General features: G+C 33.4%; 3 protein-coding genes and 1 pseudogene across 3 annotated transcripts; all 4 read left to right on the top strand.

Annotated features, from left to right (window-relative positions):
- Window positions 1-3641: 3641 nt before the first annotated feature.
- On the top strand, window positions 3642-6015 carry LOC107624442 (Glycosyl hydrolase superfamily protein). The gene is made up of 3 exons (XM_016326936.3): window positions 3642-3901; window positions 3989-5058; window positions 5400-6015. Exons 1-3 carry the CDS (start codon window positions 3832-3834, stop codon window positions 5475-5477), a joined length of 1218 nt encoding a protein of 405 aa, XP_016182422.1. The 5' UTR covers window positions 3642-3831; the 3' UTR covers window positions 5478-6015.
- Window positions 6016-7118: 1103 nt separating this feature from the next.
- LOC107622051 (pentatricopeptide repeat-containing protein At1g26900, mitochondrial pseudogene) lies at window positions 7119-9152 on the top strand (annotated as a pseudogene).
- A 1344-nt stretch (window positions 9153-10496) lies between these two features.
- On the top strand, window positions 10497-12110 carry LOC107621626 (uncharacterized). Its single transcript, XM_016323660.3, has 4 exons — window positions 10497-10931; window positions 11003-11149; window positions 11630-11707; window positions 11775-12110. Exons 1-4 carry the CDS (start codon window positions 10533-10535, stop codon window positions 11982-11984), a joined length of 834 nt encoding a protein of 277 aa, XP_016179146.1. The 5' UTR covers window positions 10497-10532; the 3' UTR covers window positions 11985-12110.
- Window positions 12111-12443: 333 nt separating this feature from the next.
- Window positions 12444-15052, top strand: LOC107624403 (alkaline ceramidase TOD1). Its single transcript, XM_016326900.3, has 4 exons — window positions 12444-12875; window positions 12999-13208; window positions 13309-13866; window positions 14534-15052. Exons 1-4 carry the CDS (start codon window positions 12623-12625, stop codon window positions 14881-14883), a joined length of 1371 nt encoding a protein of 456 aa, XP_016182386.1. The 5' UTR covers window positions 12444-12622; the 3' UTR covers window positions 14884-15052.
- Window positions 15053-16972: the final 1920 nt, after the last annotated feature.

The following is a 16972-nucleotide window of genomic DNA, read 5'->3' as shown; positions in this document are numbered from 1 at the left end:
GTAAGTAATTATTTTTGAAAACGCCTCTAAAATGACCAATTGCAAATGTAGCACATTTAATTTGTCTTCTTCCCAAAATTAAAGTACATATTCTAATTAAATACTAAAATAATATATGATATGGTATACATACTAAGCTAGTGACTCGTTTCCTTCCTTTATCGGTAACCAATTGAACAATGCAAAATTACGGCTACAAATGACATAGCTAGCAACAACTAACATTGTAATTAAAGTCTAAAAAATGGGTTCAAGCTAACTTACATTCATTACGATAAAAGAGTTAAAATTAAAGAAGGAGTGCTGCGTGCTCATCAGATCATACATGATCTGTAACCCAATAAATTAAAGAAAAATAACCTTGCTACTTACTTTGAGATTAGAGAGGCTATATAGAAAATAAAGGCGGAAGAAAAATTAAATGATGAAAAAACCATTATTATTAGGAAAAACTATATGTAACCAACTTTAAATCAGTCAAAAATAGAACAACTTAATTAATTATACATATAGTAATTAGTTTTATTTATTTATGATTTAAAATATTGGTTATTAAATGTTCCATCACATTCAAATTAGGAGGAGATACATTCAGTATCATTGCAACGTCTCTTCATCATCATTCCCTCTCCAAATGTCTAAAACATGATAAATCCGAAAATAGATTCAGAACCATCCAATTTACAAAGAAAAGAAACATCCTAATGCCTAATATAAACACCATTTACGTAGAGATTTTGGATTCACCCAAAGACATTTGGCTAATTTTTTGCTGGTATCCTCTTGGTTCCTAGTATTGTTGGAATTAATAAATGAACATACATAACTAATTTGTTTAAAACCACACTTTTCTTTTTAATTTTTTAATTTCACTAAAGTCCATTTGCTTTGAAAGAAATGAATGAAGATTTTGCTAGTGATGATATGATGACTGAACTTTCCAACTGGCGTCTAGCTCAAATACGGATGTATGCAGAAACTTGAAATCTTTCAGCATCTTGTTTGATTGATGAATGATTAGATATAAAGTAGTACAATGAATAATAATAATAAACGGTGCATGAATATTCTATTATTCTCCATATATATTTACTTCAATTATTGCTAATCTCGCTCATGATTCTATAAATCAGCCTCTTTTTTAATATTTCTTTTAGTAACATCGTCCGAAACTATATATCTGTAAAACGTTGTCTTTTAATTTGTTAGAATTGCTTACAATAAGACAGAGAGACAAGCTAAATACAGTTTGATTCTCAGCTCATCAGAATTATTAACTAAATTGTTGTTCCACAACCGTTATTAAGGAATTATACAGAATCTAAACCTGATTTTAATATAATCAAAGATGCTCACGGAAAAGTGTATGCCAATAATTTGTATTATAACATTGGCTCATCTCTTAATAAATCTTCTGCTTATGTATGTATTGTCAACCTAGGTTTAATTTTCAGATTTTTTGTTTTTACTAATAAATTATTTATAAGATATCTCTATCATCAAAAGTTGCGGTGAGGCTATCATATATTTTATAAGGTAAACAGCAAAAAATGGTATACAAATATTAAAAATCAACTATCATATATTTTATATAGACAATTAATTTAATAGTTAATTTTTTATGTATAGTTATCATAAAGGGATAAACAATAGTCATAGCTCTGTAATTTATATATGATTAGGGTTATGTAGCAATGTAAATGTGCTTAAAAAAATACTATACTATTTTGTTAATTAGTTTAGACTTGTGTGAGACTAGTTTAAAAATTAAATCAAGTAATGCATCTCAATTTTTTATTTTAGATTAAATTTTTTTTTCACTTTTCAGTATAGTTTAATAAAAACAATGAAAATATAAAATAAAGAAAAACAAATAAATATAAATATTTTTCAACTTTAGCCATGTCACATCAAATTAGTCATACATGCATGTACATAGTAATAAGATTCAGATACCAGTAATTTAGTGGAACAAGAAAATATAATAATACCGATTCTAAAAGATTAATGTCTATATATAGCAAGGAGAAAGACTAATACTCCAATTTCATCTGAGAATTAGTAGTTATAATTTTGATATATTTAGCAAAATTAAGATTTTAACCATCTAACAAAGAAAACAAATAAAGACATAGATCAACTCAAAAAAAAAATAATGAGGAGTTTTGTTTCATTGAATTCCAAAAGTTACGTTAATCGAATTCCTTTTTGTGAAAAGTTTATTGAGCTTCAATTCATGCCATCAATTGACTTCATTTTTGGGGATCTTATTATTAAGGTTAAGGATTCCAAATTAATTAAGAGCGCTATCAAAAGGTTCACAAAGACATAATTCTTGATAACTTAACGAACCATATAACTTTAATCAAAATAATAAATAACAAAACATGTATATATTCATACTTTACATCACATGCAGACCTTAAAAAACAATTTAGTCCTTGCTAATTAAATGGATATCCGAAGTCAGAAGCATGATGTATACATGCTTTTGTTTCAAAATCCATATATGTGATCATGTACTGCTGTGAAAAAGGGTGCAGATGCCTAAAATTGCTCAAAATTATGGTCATGAGAAAGCATCTCCAAGTCAAAAAGGGTCAGTGGCCAGCACCTCCTATTGCCTTTTCATACAAATAAAAGCACCGTATCTTCCCACGGCTCTTAACATTAAGTGCTCTAATAATAAAGGACCACTCCTGACTCTATATGATGTATATTAAAAATGTGTAAAATAATATATATACACATACACAAATTAGGGGTGAGCACAGGTATCCGATTATTCGTATGAATCCGAACCGAACCAATTAAATTGGTTCTGAAACTAACGGGTAATTGGGTTCAATCCGAATCAAACTGATAATTTTTGTTAGTGATTGGTTCGGGTATCGGTTTTGAGGGTGCGGAACTTGAACCAACCCGCGACCCCATCATATATTAATTAAATAAAAAAAATAAAAATATATATATGACTTTTTCATTAGACAATGATAATTCATTATTAATATGTTTGGATTTTAATAAGTTTAGTTTTTAATATATTTAGTGTTTAACATGTTTAGATTATTTCTATTGATGTTACATTTTTATTGTATTTGTTGAATTTTTAAGATAAAAATTTGGTTTTTTTATGAATTTCAAAGTCATCGGATACCCAATTATCCGAACCGAACCAATCCGTTCTTAATCGGTTTGGTTTGGTTCGGATACATATACAAAAAAACACAAATTTAAACCAAACCGAATCAAACCGACCTGTGCTCACCTTTATCACAAATAGATAAAACTAATTTTTTATTTAAAAAATGATATGTTGACTAAGATTAATAATTATAAGAAAGTAAATTAGTATAAGGAATGTGTGATGATTAAGGTGGTGTAATATTTGACCTTACCTCAAATATTGGGATACTGCGATGGATGACTTGCCTGTAATATTTAACCGACTAGTGGGGGATTTGTGTTTGCTTTTGATGGAAGAAAGTTGGCGAGTTGATGAGGGGTATTGAGGTCAAAATAATGAAAATGGAAAGTTGGCATGGTTGGAAAGAGACAACCTAGTCCAAAAGATTACACTGTTCATTAAGAATATGTGTATGGATGTATATATATATATATATATAAGGAAATTAAAGGGAGAAGGCAATTGAAAAAGAAGTGGAATACTGCTAAGGCAAGCTATATATCCACAGGAAAATCCACTTATTTGACCTCCTCCAAAAATATTCAAACAAGAAAAGAAAGGAATTCCAAAATAATCATATATATCTGCCATTTTACAATTCTACAATATAATCTCCTCCCATCCCTCCCTGATCAACTAGTATAATGGCAACAACAACAATAGGCATCACCTATATTATTATTCTTGTTGCATGTTTTCTCTCTTCATCATCAGGTACATACATACCCTGCTTTCATTTAATTTACTATATTTGTTCTGCTTTATTTTGTGTCTTCAATTCGTTCCATTCCATGCATGCAGATATTGGAGTTGAATCATTCGGAATCAACTACGGGCAAGTAGCAAACAATCTACCAGAGCCAGAGAAAGTGCTAACACTGTTGAGCACCCTAAGGATCACAAAGACAAGAATCTACGACACCAACCCTGACATTCTCAGGTCTTTCGCAAACTCCAACATGGACTTAATCGTGACGGTGGAGAACGAGATCCTAAGCCAACTGGACGATCCACAAGCGGCGTCTCAGTGGGTCAGCACCCGCATACTACCATACCTACCGGAAACAAAGATCAGCGGAATTCAGGTTGGAAATGAAGTCTTCACGGACGACGACACCACTCTCATCCAGCACCTTGTCCCTGCAGTCATCAACATCCACAACGCTCTCACCAAAGCAGGATACTCCAACATCCAAGTCTCCACGCCCAGTTCTCTGGCGGTTCTGGATGAGTCTTACCCTCCTTCTGCCGGCACCTTCAAGGCCGAGATATCTACAATCATGTACCAGTTCTTGAACTTCCTCTCAACAACCAAGACCCCCTTTTGGATCAATGCATACCCATACTTTGCATACAAAGACGAGCCTAATCAGATTCCACTCGACTACGTTCTCTTCAATCCCAACTCGGGAATGGTTGATCCCAACACCAAGCTTCGCTACGACAACATGCTCTATGCAATGGTCGACGCCGTTTACTTCGCCATTGCCAAGATGGGCTTCAAGGGGATCGAGGTCAGAGTCTCTGAAACCGGTTGGCCTTCCAAGGGTGATGTAGACGAAGCTGGTGCAACTCCGCAGAATGCCGCTACTTACAATCGTAACTTGTTGAGGAGGCAAATGGCCAATGAAGGCACACCTTTGAATCCCAGGATGAGGTTGGAGGTTTACTTGTTTGCATTGTTCAACGAAGATTTGAAGCCTGGACCTACCTCTGAAAGAAACTATGGTCTTTTTCAACCTGATGAGTCTATGACTTACAATGTTGGCTTCTCTGCTCTTGCAACCACATCTTCTTCTTCATCGCCGTCTTCTTCCTCTTCTTCTTCCTCCGCCTCCTTTTCCCTTGCCTCACGTGCCACTCACACCAAGGTACATGCTGTAAATGAAGGCTTTAATACTTTTAATTAAAACTATCCATCTTTCTATTAGAATATCATAATTAAGAAACAAAATCAGAAAAATATCAAAGAGGATTAGAAAAAAATCAATGTAATTTATTAGAATATTATTCCATAAAGAGTGTATTCTTAGTCTATATATTGGTAAGAATTTTGTAATCACAAAATGAAAAATATGAATAACAAAAATAATATTTTTTTAAATAATTCTTCCTTTCTTTCCTAAACTCTTTGATATTTTTCTTATTTTGTTTCCTAATTATGATATTCTAATACTTTCTAAATCTCACTCGATGTGGTACATACATACAGGTAGTTCACAAGGGATACCATCAAAGCTTCATGTTTTGGATGTTTGTGTATTGGGTAATTTCAGCCCTTTATGTGTGAACAAAATTACAGTGCATCATGCGGTAATTCAAGTGGCTAAAAAGGTGACCTGTCTCACAAACCAAAAGGAGCTTTCCAGAATCTGAAATACTACTTCATGAACTCTATCTATTAAAGGCAACCTAGCTAGCTATTTTGTGTAAAAAAAATAGAAAGCACACGCTTTCCAAAAGATTGGGCAGCAAAAGAAAGGAGTTCAATTTCGATGGGGGAGAGAATTGATGATGAAGATTATTAGTACTACCAAACATCTTAATTCAAGTGGCTATACTTTAATTTCTTTCATCCACTTAACCCCACCATTAGTCACATTATTCTAGCAACATTACCATGTGGCCGCAATGTGATGTGAAATTTAGCTTATTTTTAGGTACATAAAGGGACAAAAACGCCACCTCATTCTTTCAGTTTCGATGCAAGATGATGTTGCAACAGAATCATTTCTAGTTTAAAATACCAAATATATCTTAGCTTCTACGTTCCTCATTATATGTAAAGTTTTTAATCTCGCTTTTGTTTCTATCTCACTTCTTTGCCATATTCGTCATTTATGTTTATTCATTACAAGGCCAGGTACAACTATACAATTTTGCATATATATAGTTATAAGATGTGAGAATATATAACCAAATTTTTGTTCTTAAAGAGCTTATTAGGCTTCCATACGTTGATAAAACTTGCTGATTTTAAATTTCATTGGCCTAAAGAAGAAAAAAATGTGTGACAGCTTGAGGAGAAAGAGTAAAGGCTATCTTTCTCTGCATTATAATGCATGAGAGAGTATTATTGAGGCTAGCCTACTCTATCTTATATGCGTCATCCTATTGGTGGTTATGAAAAGCTTCCTATCTTGTAAGTAAGGTGGAATCCATTAGTGTTATGCAAATCACTCGTTAATTTCTACAAAATTGAAATCTTCTAATATTAATGTATAAATTATTAAAAAAAATTACTGTTTATATTCCAGTATATGCATAATAGAGTTAAATTGTAATAGCAATAATTATTATAGTTAAATGTGGTAATCTATTAAGTATTTAAGGAAAGTGAGAAACCAAACCTTAAAAGCTAGCTATTAAAAAAAAGAACTACTCTCCTTATATACAACATCAAGCATCCCATACTACTCGATGTGGGACTTTGAGCACCCCATAATACCCAAGTCCCTAACATAATCTAACATGAATCAAAATTTTATATTTAAATTAAATGTTGTATATGGAAAATAAGAGGTTTCTTTCTTTCCCACAATATTCCACCTGATTCGAATAAGTTAGTTGATGAATCTGAATGCATTTGAAATTGGGTTAAGGTACATTCTTATTTCTTAAGATGGTCGCATAATAAAATGATGATGATGTAGGACTGTTATTCCTTCTCCCTTTAGGCACTTTTGCAACCTTGAATATGCAAAAGTGTAAAAAAGTTAATGATGAAAATGTAATTAAAAAGTACAGAAAGATAAGGCTACGTTGGGTTATTTATAATAATTATCCAGAAGAGGACAATGGGGCGGTCGTGCTTTATTCCTTGGCGAAATATACATCAGCATAGGGCCACCATAGAAATCTCTTTTTCAAAGGGAGACTTTAATATCAATATTTTAAGTCCTTCTATTTTCTTCTGTCCTAAAGCGGAAGAATGAAAGCTCAGGGAAAAGGTGAGAGAGATGGATAGGTGTCTATGCATGCTAACGTGGTGCACATGAACCCCTCAGAAAATCAAAAATATGTATGTGTCATTGTATTTGAACCTGCTGCTTCCTGGAGACAAGTGATGTGAGAATGCAGACAGTAATTTGGGCTTTACTGAGATTTGATTAATAGTATCATAGGGTTGGGGTCCCATTAGATATAAGTTACATAACTCTACCATGTGAAGTGCTACTTCATAAATCATAATCATTCTTAAGCTTATTATGCTGCATGTATCCGATTCATCTGCAAAAAAGTAGCTTAACTGTCCATTCATATCTCAATTATATTCAACTGTATGTCATTATTCCATTACATGTTTTCTATTATTCAAAGGTAATAAATCATAGAACTGTTACAATAATGTAAAAACATGAATTATGCGGAGTACCTTTCCAACTTTGTCAACAAGTGGATAATAATATTTGTGGAAGGCTTTATATTAAAATCAATTCACTCAGGCTACATTTATATTACAAATTATGAATTGATTATTGGTATAATAAAAATAAAATATAAGTAATTCTCATCGACAGCTTCTCTTTCATCACTGTCATCAAGGCTTGTACTAGGCTTTCTAACCTTGTCTTTGGGCGAGGCCTGCTTTTTCTTAATTTCAGGAATAGCATTTCTTCTGTGTCTACAGGAGACTTGGAGATGCCCACAACCTGTTTGATGAATTTTCCCAATGAAATGACTTGGTTTCATGGAACACTTTGATGGCTGTCACCTTCTTGCTTCTCAGCCTAAGCTGACCTTTCATTTGTTTTGGAAGATGCGTTGCTGCGAGGTCCAAGACAGTGTTGCAACTGCATTGAGTCTTTTGTCGGCAACTGCTGACATGCGGGATTTTCTTGGAGGCAAGTGTCTCCATGGTTACTATATCTGACTAGGACTTGGTTCTAATTTGAATGTTCTTACTGTATTGATTGATCTCTATACAAGAATGGGTCGTATCTATTTGGCTTTGATGGTGTTGCCCAAAAGGATGTTATCTTGTGGAACTGTTTGATCGGCAAGTATGCATGGACTACTTGGAAAAGTAGTGAAATTGTTGCAGCAAACGAGACTTGAAGGTCTTAAATCTAATTTTTCTACCTTAGTTAGGTTGCTTTTAGGTTGCCCTGCTTATGGATCTATGCAAGTAGTACGATACGTTACTAGTTTTATAAAAGATGAGAAACTAGAGTTGGATGCAGTTTTTGGAACAACACTTGTTAATGCATATGCCAAATGTGACTTTCTAGACAAAGCTACAAACGTATTTGAAAGGATGAAGGGTAAAGATAGAAAAGTATGGATAGCCATGATTTCAGGTCATGGAATTGATGGCCAGCCGACTAATGCTGTTAAGCTTTTCAACAGGATGGAGAAGGAAGGGTTTAGACCAAATGAGGTTACTTTCTTGGCAGTTCTCAGTGCTTATGGCCATGGAGGGCTTGTAATTGAGGGGATGGAAATTTTTAAGAGCATAGTCTGCAAATATGACTTTTCACCACGAGTTGGACATTATGGATCTCTCATTGATCTTCTGGGTCGAGCAGGGATGCTACATGAAGTGCACAAACTAATCGAAAGCTTGCCTATTAAGGGCAACGTAACCGCATGGGCTACATTGCTTTCTGCTTGCCTAATCCATGGTGATGTGAAATTGGGGGAATGTATGAAACATGTGCTAAGTAGTATTTATACAGAGCATGTTACAGATAGTCAGATTCACTCCTGATTTTTGGCATTTACATTGCTGCTGGAAGAATCTCAGATCTAATCAATGCTAAGAAATGAAGCAACTAATGCTACTACAGTTGAAACTGTGGGACAAAATATGTTAAAGGAAGCTGGAGTCAGTATAATTGAAAATGATAATCAGGAATGAAGATACTAATGGTTCAAGTAAAATTTTTTGTTGTATATATAGAGAGAGAGCATAATTAGTTCTTAACTGTATATCATTATATCATCTTTCTTTTTTATATATATAATTTTGTGAGGTATTCTTAATTACTTAATTCTTGCTCTAATATGTCATAAGAATGTGATAACATTATAATACTTCAATTAATGATAATTCATTTAAATTATAAAATCTAAAAAGTAGGTGAATTTATGTTAACTTAATTTGTCTAATAAAATAAAGTATTAAAAATGAATTTAATAATTAAAATTTATTTAAAGATTAAAGTGTTAAAAAATAAAGATGAATCACACACTGTAAACAAAAAAAAATGTATTTTGTCGTATATATGGAGAGAGCATGATTAATTCTTAACTGAATATCATCATATCATCATTTTTTTTTAATTTCGTGAAGTATTCTTAGTTATTCAATTCTTGCTGTATAATCTTTCATAATATTTCAATTAACAATAATTATATGATTATACACAAGACGGACTATAGAGATCTGATAGATGCATATATTGTCTTAGAAAACATGTCACGAATTAAAGGATGCAAATCTTGCCAGCCTTCGTTTTGAGAAACTGATAATGTTTTGGAAGCCACTTAAATAAAGACGCTTAAAACGTCTTTTTTTAAAGACGTTTTTTAATAATTAAAAAATTTAATCTATATAATCAATCAAATTGTGTTATTTTTATCAAAATTAGATCAAACAAATCGATTTGACCAAAAAATCGATAAATCCTACAATAATACTCTTATTATAGAAAATGACTACAATAATACTCTTATTATAAAAATGACTTAAAATATTTTTATTATATATATTAATTTTAAAAATCCTAAATTCTAATTCTATGATGGCATAGAAAAAAGAGAAAAATTAGAATTTAAAATTTTTAAAATATATAATAAAAATATTTTAAGTCATTTTTTAGAATAGAGGTATTATAGTTATTTTTATAAAAAATATTAATTTAAATCGGTTCAAGATTTGATTTATCAATTTTTTGATTAAACTGATTTATTTTGTCTAATTTTGACAAAAATAACACAATTTGATCGATTATATAGGTTGGATTTTAATTATTAAAAAAACATCTTTAAAAAAAAAGACGTTTTAAGCGTCTTTATGTGAGTGGTTCCTAATATTTTAGGCTAATTTTAGTAATCTTTATATTTCCTGATAGAATGGTTTCCACATTACAACACACCCATGAGAAAGGTTGTGAGTTATTTCTGCATTCGTATATCGTCCACCCTAGTGCTTATGGTATCTTTTCATTTCGAATATAAATCTTTGCTTGGAGAAAGGAAAATATATCTGAGGAAAAGGTATATACATTTCTTTGCATGCCTTCCAAGACTAGGATCACAATAAATATGCTTCATTGATAGCATTTTGGAAGCAATATATACACACAGACACACACTGAGAAAACATGAAAATTGATTTCACATGGAATTACTATTGAGTGTAATGATGAAGCAAGCAGTAGAAAAATTTTCTAATTTTTGGTTTGCTCAAAGTTTGAGCGAATGTGTGAGGAATTGCATGACATCAAAGTATGAGATAGATGGGAGGACAGCTACAGTGTATGTGATCCTTGGGTGTGTGTCTCTATGGATTTGTTATGTCATAAAGAGAAAGAGAAGGCCCAGGCTCAGGCCCAGGCCCACAAACGATGATGACGTAAGGAGCTACTTGGCTGCGGATATTGTACATAGTGGAGCCCTAGCACGGCAGAGATTGGAGGATTTCAAAGCGGCTAAAGCGAATCCAGAAACACTTGACAAAGCTGAGAAGCTTCTAGAGACTTTACTTGAACGAGAACATCCCGATTTAGTCATGCTTCAGGTTTCACACCTTCAATCAACCCTTTCTTTCTTTCTTTCTTTCTTTTCTAACTGTATATATTGAATTTGAAGAAAACGGTGGCGAAGCTGGAAATGAGTGGCAGAGAAGATTCGGCAGTGGAAATACTTACAAAAGCAATCAAACGAGCGAATGATGTAAATAAATCACACGAAGCTTACGAGTTCGAAATGCTATTGGTTGAAATGCTGATTTACAAGGTATTTATTTGAATGGAACAAGATAATGAAAGGTTTATGAAAGAAAGTATTAATAATTAAGTTTCATATATACATGATGGGGCTCATTTTTTTGGATGTGAGAAGTATGTGTGTTATGTTTTGTTGTGGAGAATGTGGGTGCTAGACATAGATGTGGGATAGTTTTTTCTAAATCAAGAAATGAAAAAACCGGACCATTTGAATTCTTTGTGAAAAAAATTAAGCCTATTAGTCAGACAGTCCGATTAGTGTGGAAGAAAAAGTTTAAATTTTGGCAAAAGTAATCGGACTCTTCGATTTATGTTTAAAATATTAAAAAAATTTAAAATACATAAATCGAAAAGTCCGATTTGTGTTCCAAAAATTAGACGGTCCAATTTTTATTCCTGACACCACAGTTGTATAAAGTATCTATACACTCCATAACTATATCCTATACGTTTCCAACCACATCTAAATTAAAAAGTGACATGATGGTAGGGGAAGTTTGAAGAGGCCTTGAAATGTACGTGCTTGGAAGATGAGTTTCTTAAAGATGCACGGCGCCCACTATACAAGGTACGTACCGTACGTACATCTCTCAATAATCATGCTCTGCTGTTTCTGACTCACTCTGTTTTCACAGGCAATGATACAGGAAATGCAGGGCAAAAGGGGTGACGCTCTAGCCTCTTGGGACGAATACGTTCATGTAATTGACCCTCATGTGCATTTTGATCTACTATATGTCCCACGTTTTCTCGAGGCTTCACCCTCTGAAAATTTCGACGACTTTGAAGGAAAAGTCAAACGACTTCACAAAGCCATAATCAAATCCCACCAAGACCCCAAATAATCTGCACTACAAGCATTTCACCTACTATGCTTTATTATGTAAACTCTAAATCAATCTGTGTTAATATCAAAGTGTTGTATTTATTTATTTTAATGAAATACTACATACATATTTTCATGCGTTCAATTATTATTAACAACTTTCAGGGTAGGTATTATTGTAATAACAATAATTAAGAATCAATGACAACTATGAAAGGGAATCATTGGTTTGTTTAATAAAGTAAAATATTCATGAATTCTAGCTAATGCCCATTGATTAAGGAAAAAAAACTCATCTTTACAATATATACATATTCTACCAAATAACAAAATACGATAAAGCAATATCAACGTTGATAATGACACCATACAATCAAGTTTTTAAATTAGATCTTAATGGCGCCGCCTAACCTAAACCTTGTTTTAAATATTATATATTTGTCTTTATCTAATCTTGACCGATTCAGGTTTTGTTGCTTTCGAACTAACTTGCGAGAATACCCCCACTTTTATGCAGGGCCCAAAAACCGTCCTTTTTCTAGGCACACATTACACATATGAACAAATTGTTGTTCTCTCATCATCAATGCCCTCTTTTTTCTGAGAAAGAGCAAAACTAAGAATGCCATTAAACAGAAAAATAATAAAACAAAGTTTATGGGGAAGCTGATTACCACTACCAAACCTCTAATCTTCCAATCCAAGCTCCTCTGTTTTTCTCTGTTATACCTCTTCACAACTCTTTTCGTCGCTCTCTACACCATTCTCTCTCAATCCAAATGCTTATTCAGATCTTCCCCTTTGGATCCAATTCAGGATCCTCTCTTCTCTTACCCTTCTTCCTATGGAGAGCACAAGTATGCTGTCTCAACCACACGTTCTACATGCACTTCTCCTATTTTCTTTTCAGGTGCTCTGCGTCGATTCCTCTGTTCTGTGTGATTCTCTCCCAATATAGAAAATGCTGAATTTGTGTTGTTGTTGTGATAAAGCTGAAGAATTTCCACTAATGGATTGTGGTTATCGGATTCAGATTACTTGGATGTTGTGAAGGAGATCAAGAATTTGATCAAGGACTCTTCATCAGCTGAGGAGTCGAGTGCTCTGCGCTACATGCAGGGGAATGCAGAGAGTTTTGGTGGGAACTTGAGCATCAAGGCGAGGTTCTCTTATTTCGATCATCAAATTGATAACACTCAAGTACCCTGCGGATTTCTCAAGAAATTTCCAACCAGTGATTCCGGTGAGTTCCGAATTTTCATGATTTGATGTTTGATAATAGTATGCTTATTGTCATAAATAATCTGAATTATGATGGGAATGCACTTTGAGGCTTGATTTAGATCGAATTGCGATGGAGAAGTGTGAAGGTGTAGTAGTAGTTTCAGCAATCTTCAATGACCATGATAAGATACGGCAACCGAAGGGAATTGGTGGGAAAACAGTGGAAGAAGTGTGTTTCTTCATGTTTATAGATGAGGTGACAATGAAGGGTCTTGAAGATCATGGAATGATAGGGAGGGAATCAAAAGAGCATAAGATAGGTGTGTGGAGGATTGTTAAGGTTGTGAAGGAGTTGTATGAGAGCCCAGCAATGAATGGGATCATACCAAAATACTTAGTCCATAGGCTGTTCCCAAATTCGAAATTCAGCATTTGGGTGGATGCAAAGTTGCAGCTTGTGGTTGATCCTCTGCTGTTGATTCATTCGCTTGTTATATCTCAGAATGTGGACATGGCTATATCAAAACATCCTTATTTTCTTCATACCATGGAAGAAGCAATGGCAACTGCCCGATGGAAGAAATGGTGGGATATTAACGCCTTGAAGCACCAAATGGAGACCTACTGTGAACATGGACTCCAACCATGGTCCCCAACCAAGCTCCCTTATGCTTCAGGTAACTTTGAAATTTCAAAAAATAATTAATTACCATGATGGTTACTTGCTTGGTAAGTATAATCCAATCATCTAAGTCTATAGGAAAAGTCTAGAGGGCCAGCAACTTTGTTAAATTCTGGCCAACATGTAACCAACAAAGAAAAGTGAACAATTGGATGAAATCTTACATCATTAAAACCATCATTGATAGCTATTTGATGACTACAAATCACAAAAGTTGCTGCCCCCTAGCATTCCTCAAGTCTATATTCTATAATTACATAAACTATAGCATTTGACTTTTGCAAGTTACATTCAATTTAATAGTTGTGCCGCAGTTAGGATTGGAATGGCTTCAATAGGGGAAGGTACTTCCCATGAATTTCATTAAATAATAGTAAAAAAAAGTAGATCACTAAAAAGTAATCACGGCTACTCCGTGAAATGTGGTCCCAAAGTTCATCTTCTTTGCTTTGGATCTAGTTTATGCTTTGGGGGCAGCGAACTCTAATACCATATCATGAAACCACTCATCCCAAAAGCGTAACCTGATAGTACAATGTAACACTAATGATTATATCTCTAATACTTCCTAAACCTCCATTGTACACATTGTACGCTTAGGTCATTGGCTCCCTGTACTTATTCTTAATTAAGATGCATGAGATTGTGTATGTTTTGGACAGATGTGCCAGATAGTGCTGTGATCCTTCGGAGGCATGGAGTGGGAAGTAACCTATTCTCTTGTCTAATGTTCAACGAGTTGGAGGCATTCAACCCAAGAGATCAATTGGCTTTTGCATTTGTGAGGGATAAGATGAAGCCCAACGTTACCATCAACATGTTTGAGGTGGAAGTGTTTGAGCAGCTGGCACTTGAGTTCAGACACAACCTCAAGAATAAACGCCATGGGAGCCTTTTGTCCACTTCAGCAAGGACCAAAAGGGCACACCCTGGTTTCTTGTATGTTAATGCCACCTGTTGCAGCAAGTGCCAGAAGTATCTTCTCACCATGTGGGATCAATCCAATCATTGATTATATTCTTCCCATTCTAAAACAAACACATACCACATTTTTATGTACATATATACTTTTACATCCTACACCAATTTCATTCCTAATTCTTTTTTTTTTTCTTTCTATTATTTGATTGACTGGAATAGAATAAAATTACATCAAATCTAATTGTCCAATAATAATTAAATGTGAATTTAACTAATTTATTTTTCAATGTTCACTTTAACGGAATGCAACATGAAAACCTTTTAAAAGATTATCATCTTATTCCTGCTCTCGTCCAATTTAACTATTTTATGATATTTTATAAAGGTAAAAACTCTAGATGAAAATTTAGTCAATTCAGTCAAATCATTTAACAGCTCTCAAGTATCAACTTTATTTAAAATTAAACTGCACCTGGATTTTCACCTTTTATAAAATAAGTATAACTATAGTTATTTGCAGTATTGCATATAAGAGAGTTTAATAGGCGCTTGTTTTTTTTTTTTCGACAAAAGTAAAGAAAATTAAGAAAAAGAAGAAAAGAAATAGGGAAGACCAATTATTTTATTAATATATAGAGAGAAAAGCTGACAAGATGTTGCATGTTAATAGAATGTTCCCTCTTCCTTCTGCCATTTTGTAGTTATTGGCGATTAATTATTATGATGTTGGGTGGCGTATAGTGTGAAAAGAATAATGGAAAATATATACTTATGATGAGAAGAATTTGCTTCTTAATTAAATTAAATAGTGAAAGGTTCCGTGATCCTAAAGTATAGCAGCTTAAGCCTTAGAATGAGCAAAAGTTTAAAATCTAGATTTTGCGTGCCCCTTACTCTTCCCTCATCACCTCACCTCTAAAAAAGTCTATAAAGAAGAAAGAATAGAAGCTTATTATTTGAATAGTGGTTATATATGAAATAATATTCAAAATAAAAATGTATTATATTAAGTAATCTAATTAAAAAATAAATAAGAATTCTAATTATTTTTATGTTTGAAACGTGTAAATAACCTTTTTTTTTAATTGATTGAGAATATGCTTGATTGGAAGAAAGTTAATTCAACATTATTTATCACGACATGATGTGGCTCCACAAATAAGAATAATAATATTATATTAACATTCTTGCATTGGGCAATGAACATAGCATGCATGGCTCCCTATATAGCAAACTAAAAACGCATTCTAGTAGTCATCCTCATATTGAAACAAAACGTTTTATTTTATTTTTGGAATTAATAATGATGAATTTAGTTTGTATTGGTGGTGGCACATGCATCGTGTAGAGAGCTCTCTATAGCTATAATCAATGGCGTTATGCATGCATGAACAAGAACAAAACAAAGTAAACGCCACGATTGGTTTATCGTTTTTGTATTATATCTATATTTTTGGTTCCCCCGACGAAGAGAGATGAAATAATGCAAGCTCACATGATACCTCCTACATATAATAATATAGCAACGAACGTAACACTCTCTCCCATTAATTGGAGCATTTATAATTCTATATGACATAGATACTTTAAGGATATGGTCATTTATATTACAAGCAAAGCAAGTTAAGTATTATAACAGAAAATTAAAAAGCAAGAAAGTTAATTTGATGAATAATTGGTGTTACAATTAATAAGCAGCGTAGCTAAAAAGAAAAAGAAAAATGGTTGGTGTTAGTATCTTGAACGATGTTGTGCATCCTGGCTCCTATTACAGCAAATATATATATATAATGAAAAATTGAAAAATTGAAAATTGAAAATTGAAAAGCAATTGATATAATAAAGAAAGGTGAGATCAAAATTAAACCTTGTTTGCATTGATCAAGGGCGTTGTGAGGTGAGGTGGCAGTGGAAGGAGGAGTAGGCGGAGTTAGGCTGATCGTTGTGGCACGGCGACGAACCCGACGGCGGCACGAATCCCTTTGGTAGCATTACAGAGAATGCTCTGCTGCTGCTGCTGCTGCTACTTAATGAGTTCTTGTTCTTGTTCTTGTTATTGTTCTTGTTCCTCTTCTTCTTCATCATCTTGTAGTTCCTTTTGACGATCCTCCTCCTCTTCTTGATCATGTCACCATCATCATCTTTCTTGTTGTTCTTGAGGAAGAACACTTGGTGGTACT

Source organism: Arachis ipaensis, chromosome B10, assembly GCF_059453495.1.
Source record: "Arachis ipaensis isolate K30076 ecotype BB chromosome B10, ASM5945349v1, whole genome shotgun sequence".
NCBI lineage: Eukaryota > Viridiplantae > Streptophyta > Magnoliopsida > Fabales > Fabaceae > Arachis > Arachis ipaensis.
Note: the sequence above shows the minus strand (reverse complement) of the source record. Positions and strands in the feature narration are given on the sequence as shown.

Excerpts from the sequence above, each read along its gene's own strand:
- LOC107621626 (XM_016323660.3), top strand. The coding sequence starts at position 10,533 with ATGGAATTACTATTGAGTGTAATGATGAAGCAAGCAGTAGAAAAATTT. Across the intron at positions 10,932-11,002 it reads CCGATTTAGTCATGCTTCAG|AAAACGGTGGCGAAGCTGGA; the intron begins GTTTCACACCTT and ends TTGAATTTGAAG. Across the intron at positions 11,708-11,774 it reads CACGGCGCCCACTATACAAG|GCAATGATACAGGAAATGCA; the intron begins GTACGTACCGTA and ends CTGTTTTCACAG.
- LOC107624403 (XM_016326900.3), top strand. The coding sequence starts at position 12,623 with ATGGGGAAGCTGATTACCACTACCAAACCTCTAATCTTCCAATCCAAG. Across the intron at positions 13,209-13,308 it reads ATTTCCAACCAGTGATTCCG|ATCGAATTGCGATGGAGAAG; the intron begins GTGAGTTCCGAA and ends GGCTTGATTTAG. Across the intron at positions 13,867-14,533 it reads CAAGCTCCCTTATGCTTCAG|ATGTGCCAGATAGTGCTGTG; the intron begins GTAACTTTGAAA and ends TGTTTTGGACAG.
- LOC107624442 (XM_016326936.3), top strand. The coding sequence starts at position 3,832 with ATGGCAACAACAACAATAGGCATCACCTATATTATTATTCTTGTTGCA. Across the intron at positions 3,902-3,988 it reads TTTTCTCTCTTCATCATCAG|ATATTGGAGTTGAATCATTC; the intron begins GTACATACATAC and ends CCATGCATGCAG. Across the intron at positions 5,059-5,399 it reads CACGTGCCACTCACACCAAG|GTAGTTCACAAGGGATACCA; the intron begins GTACATGCTGTA and ends ACATACATACAG.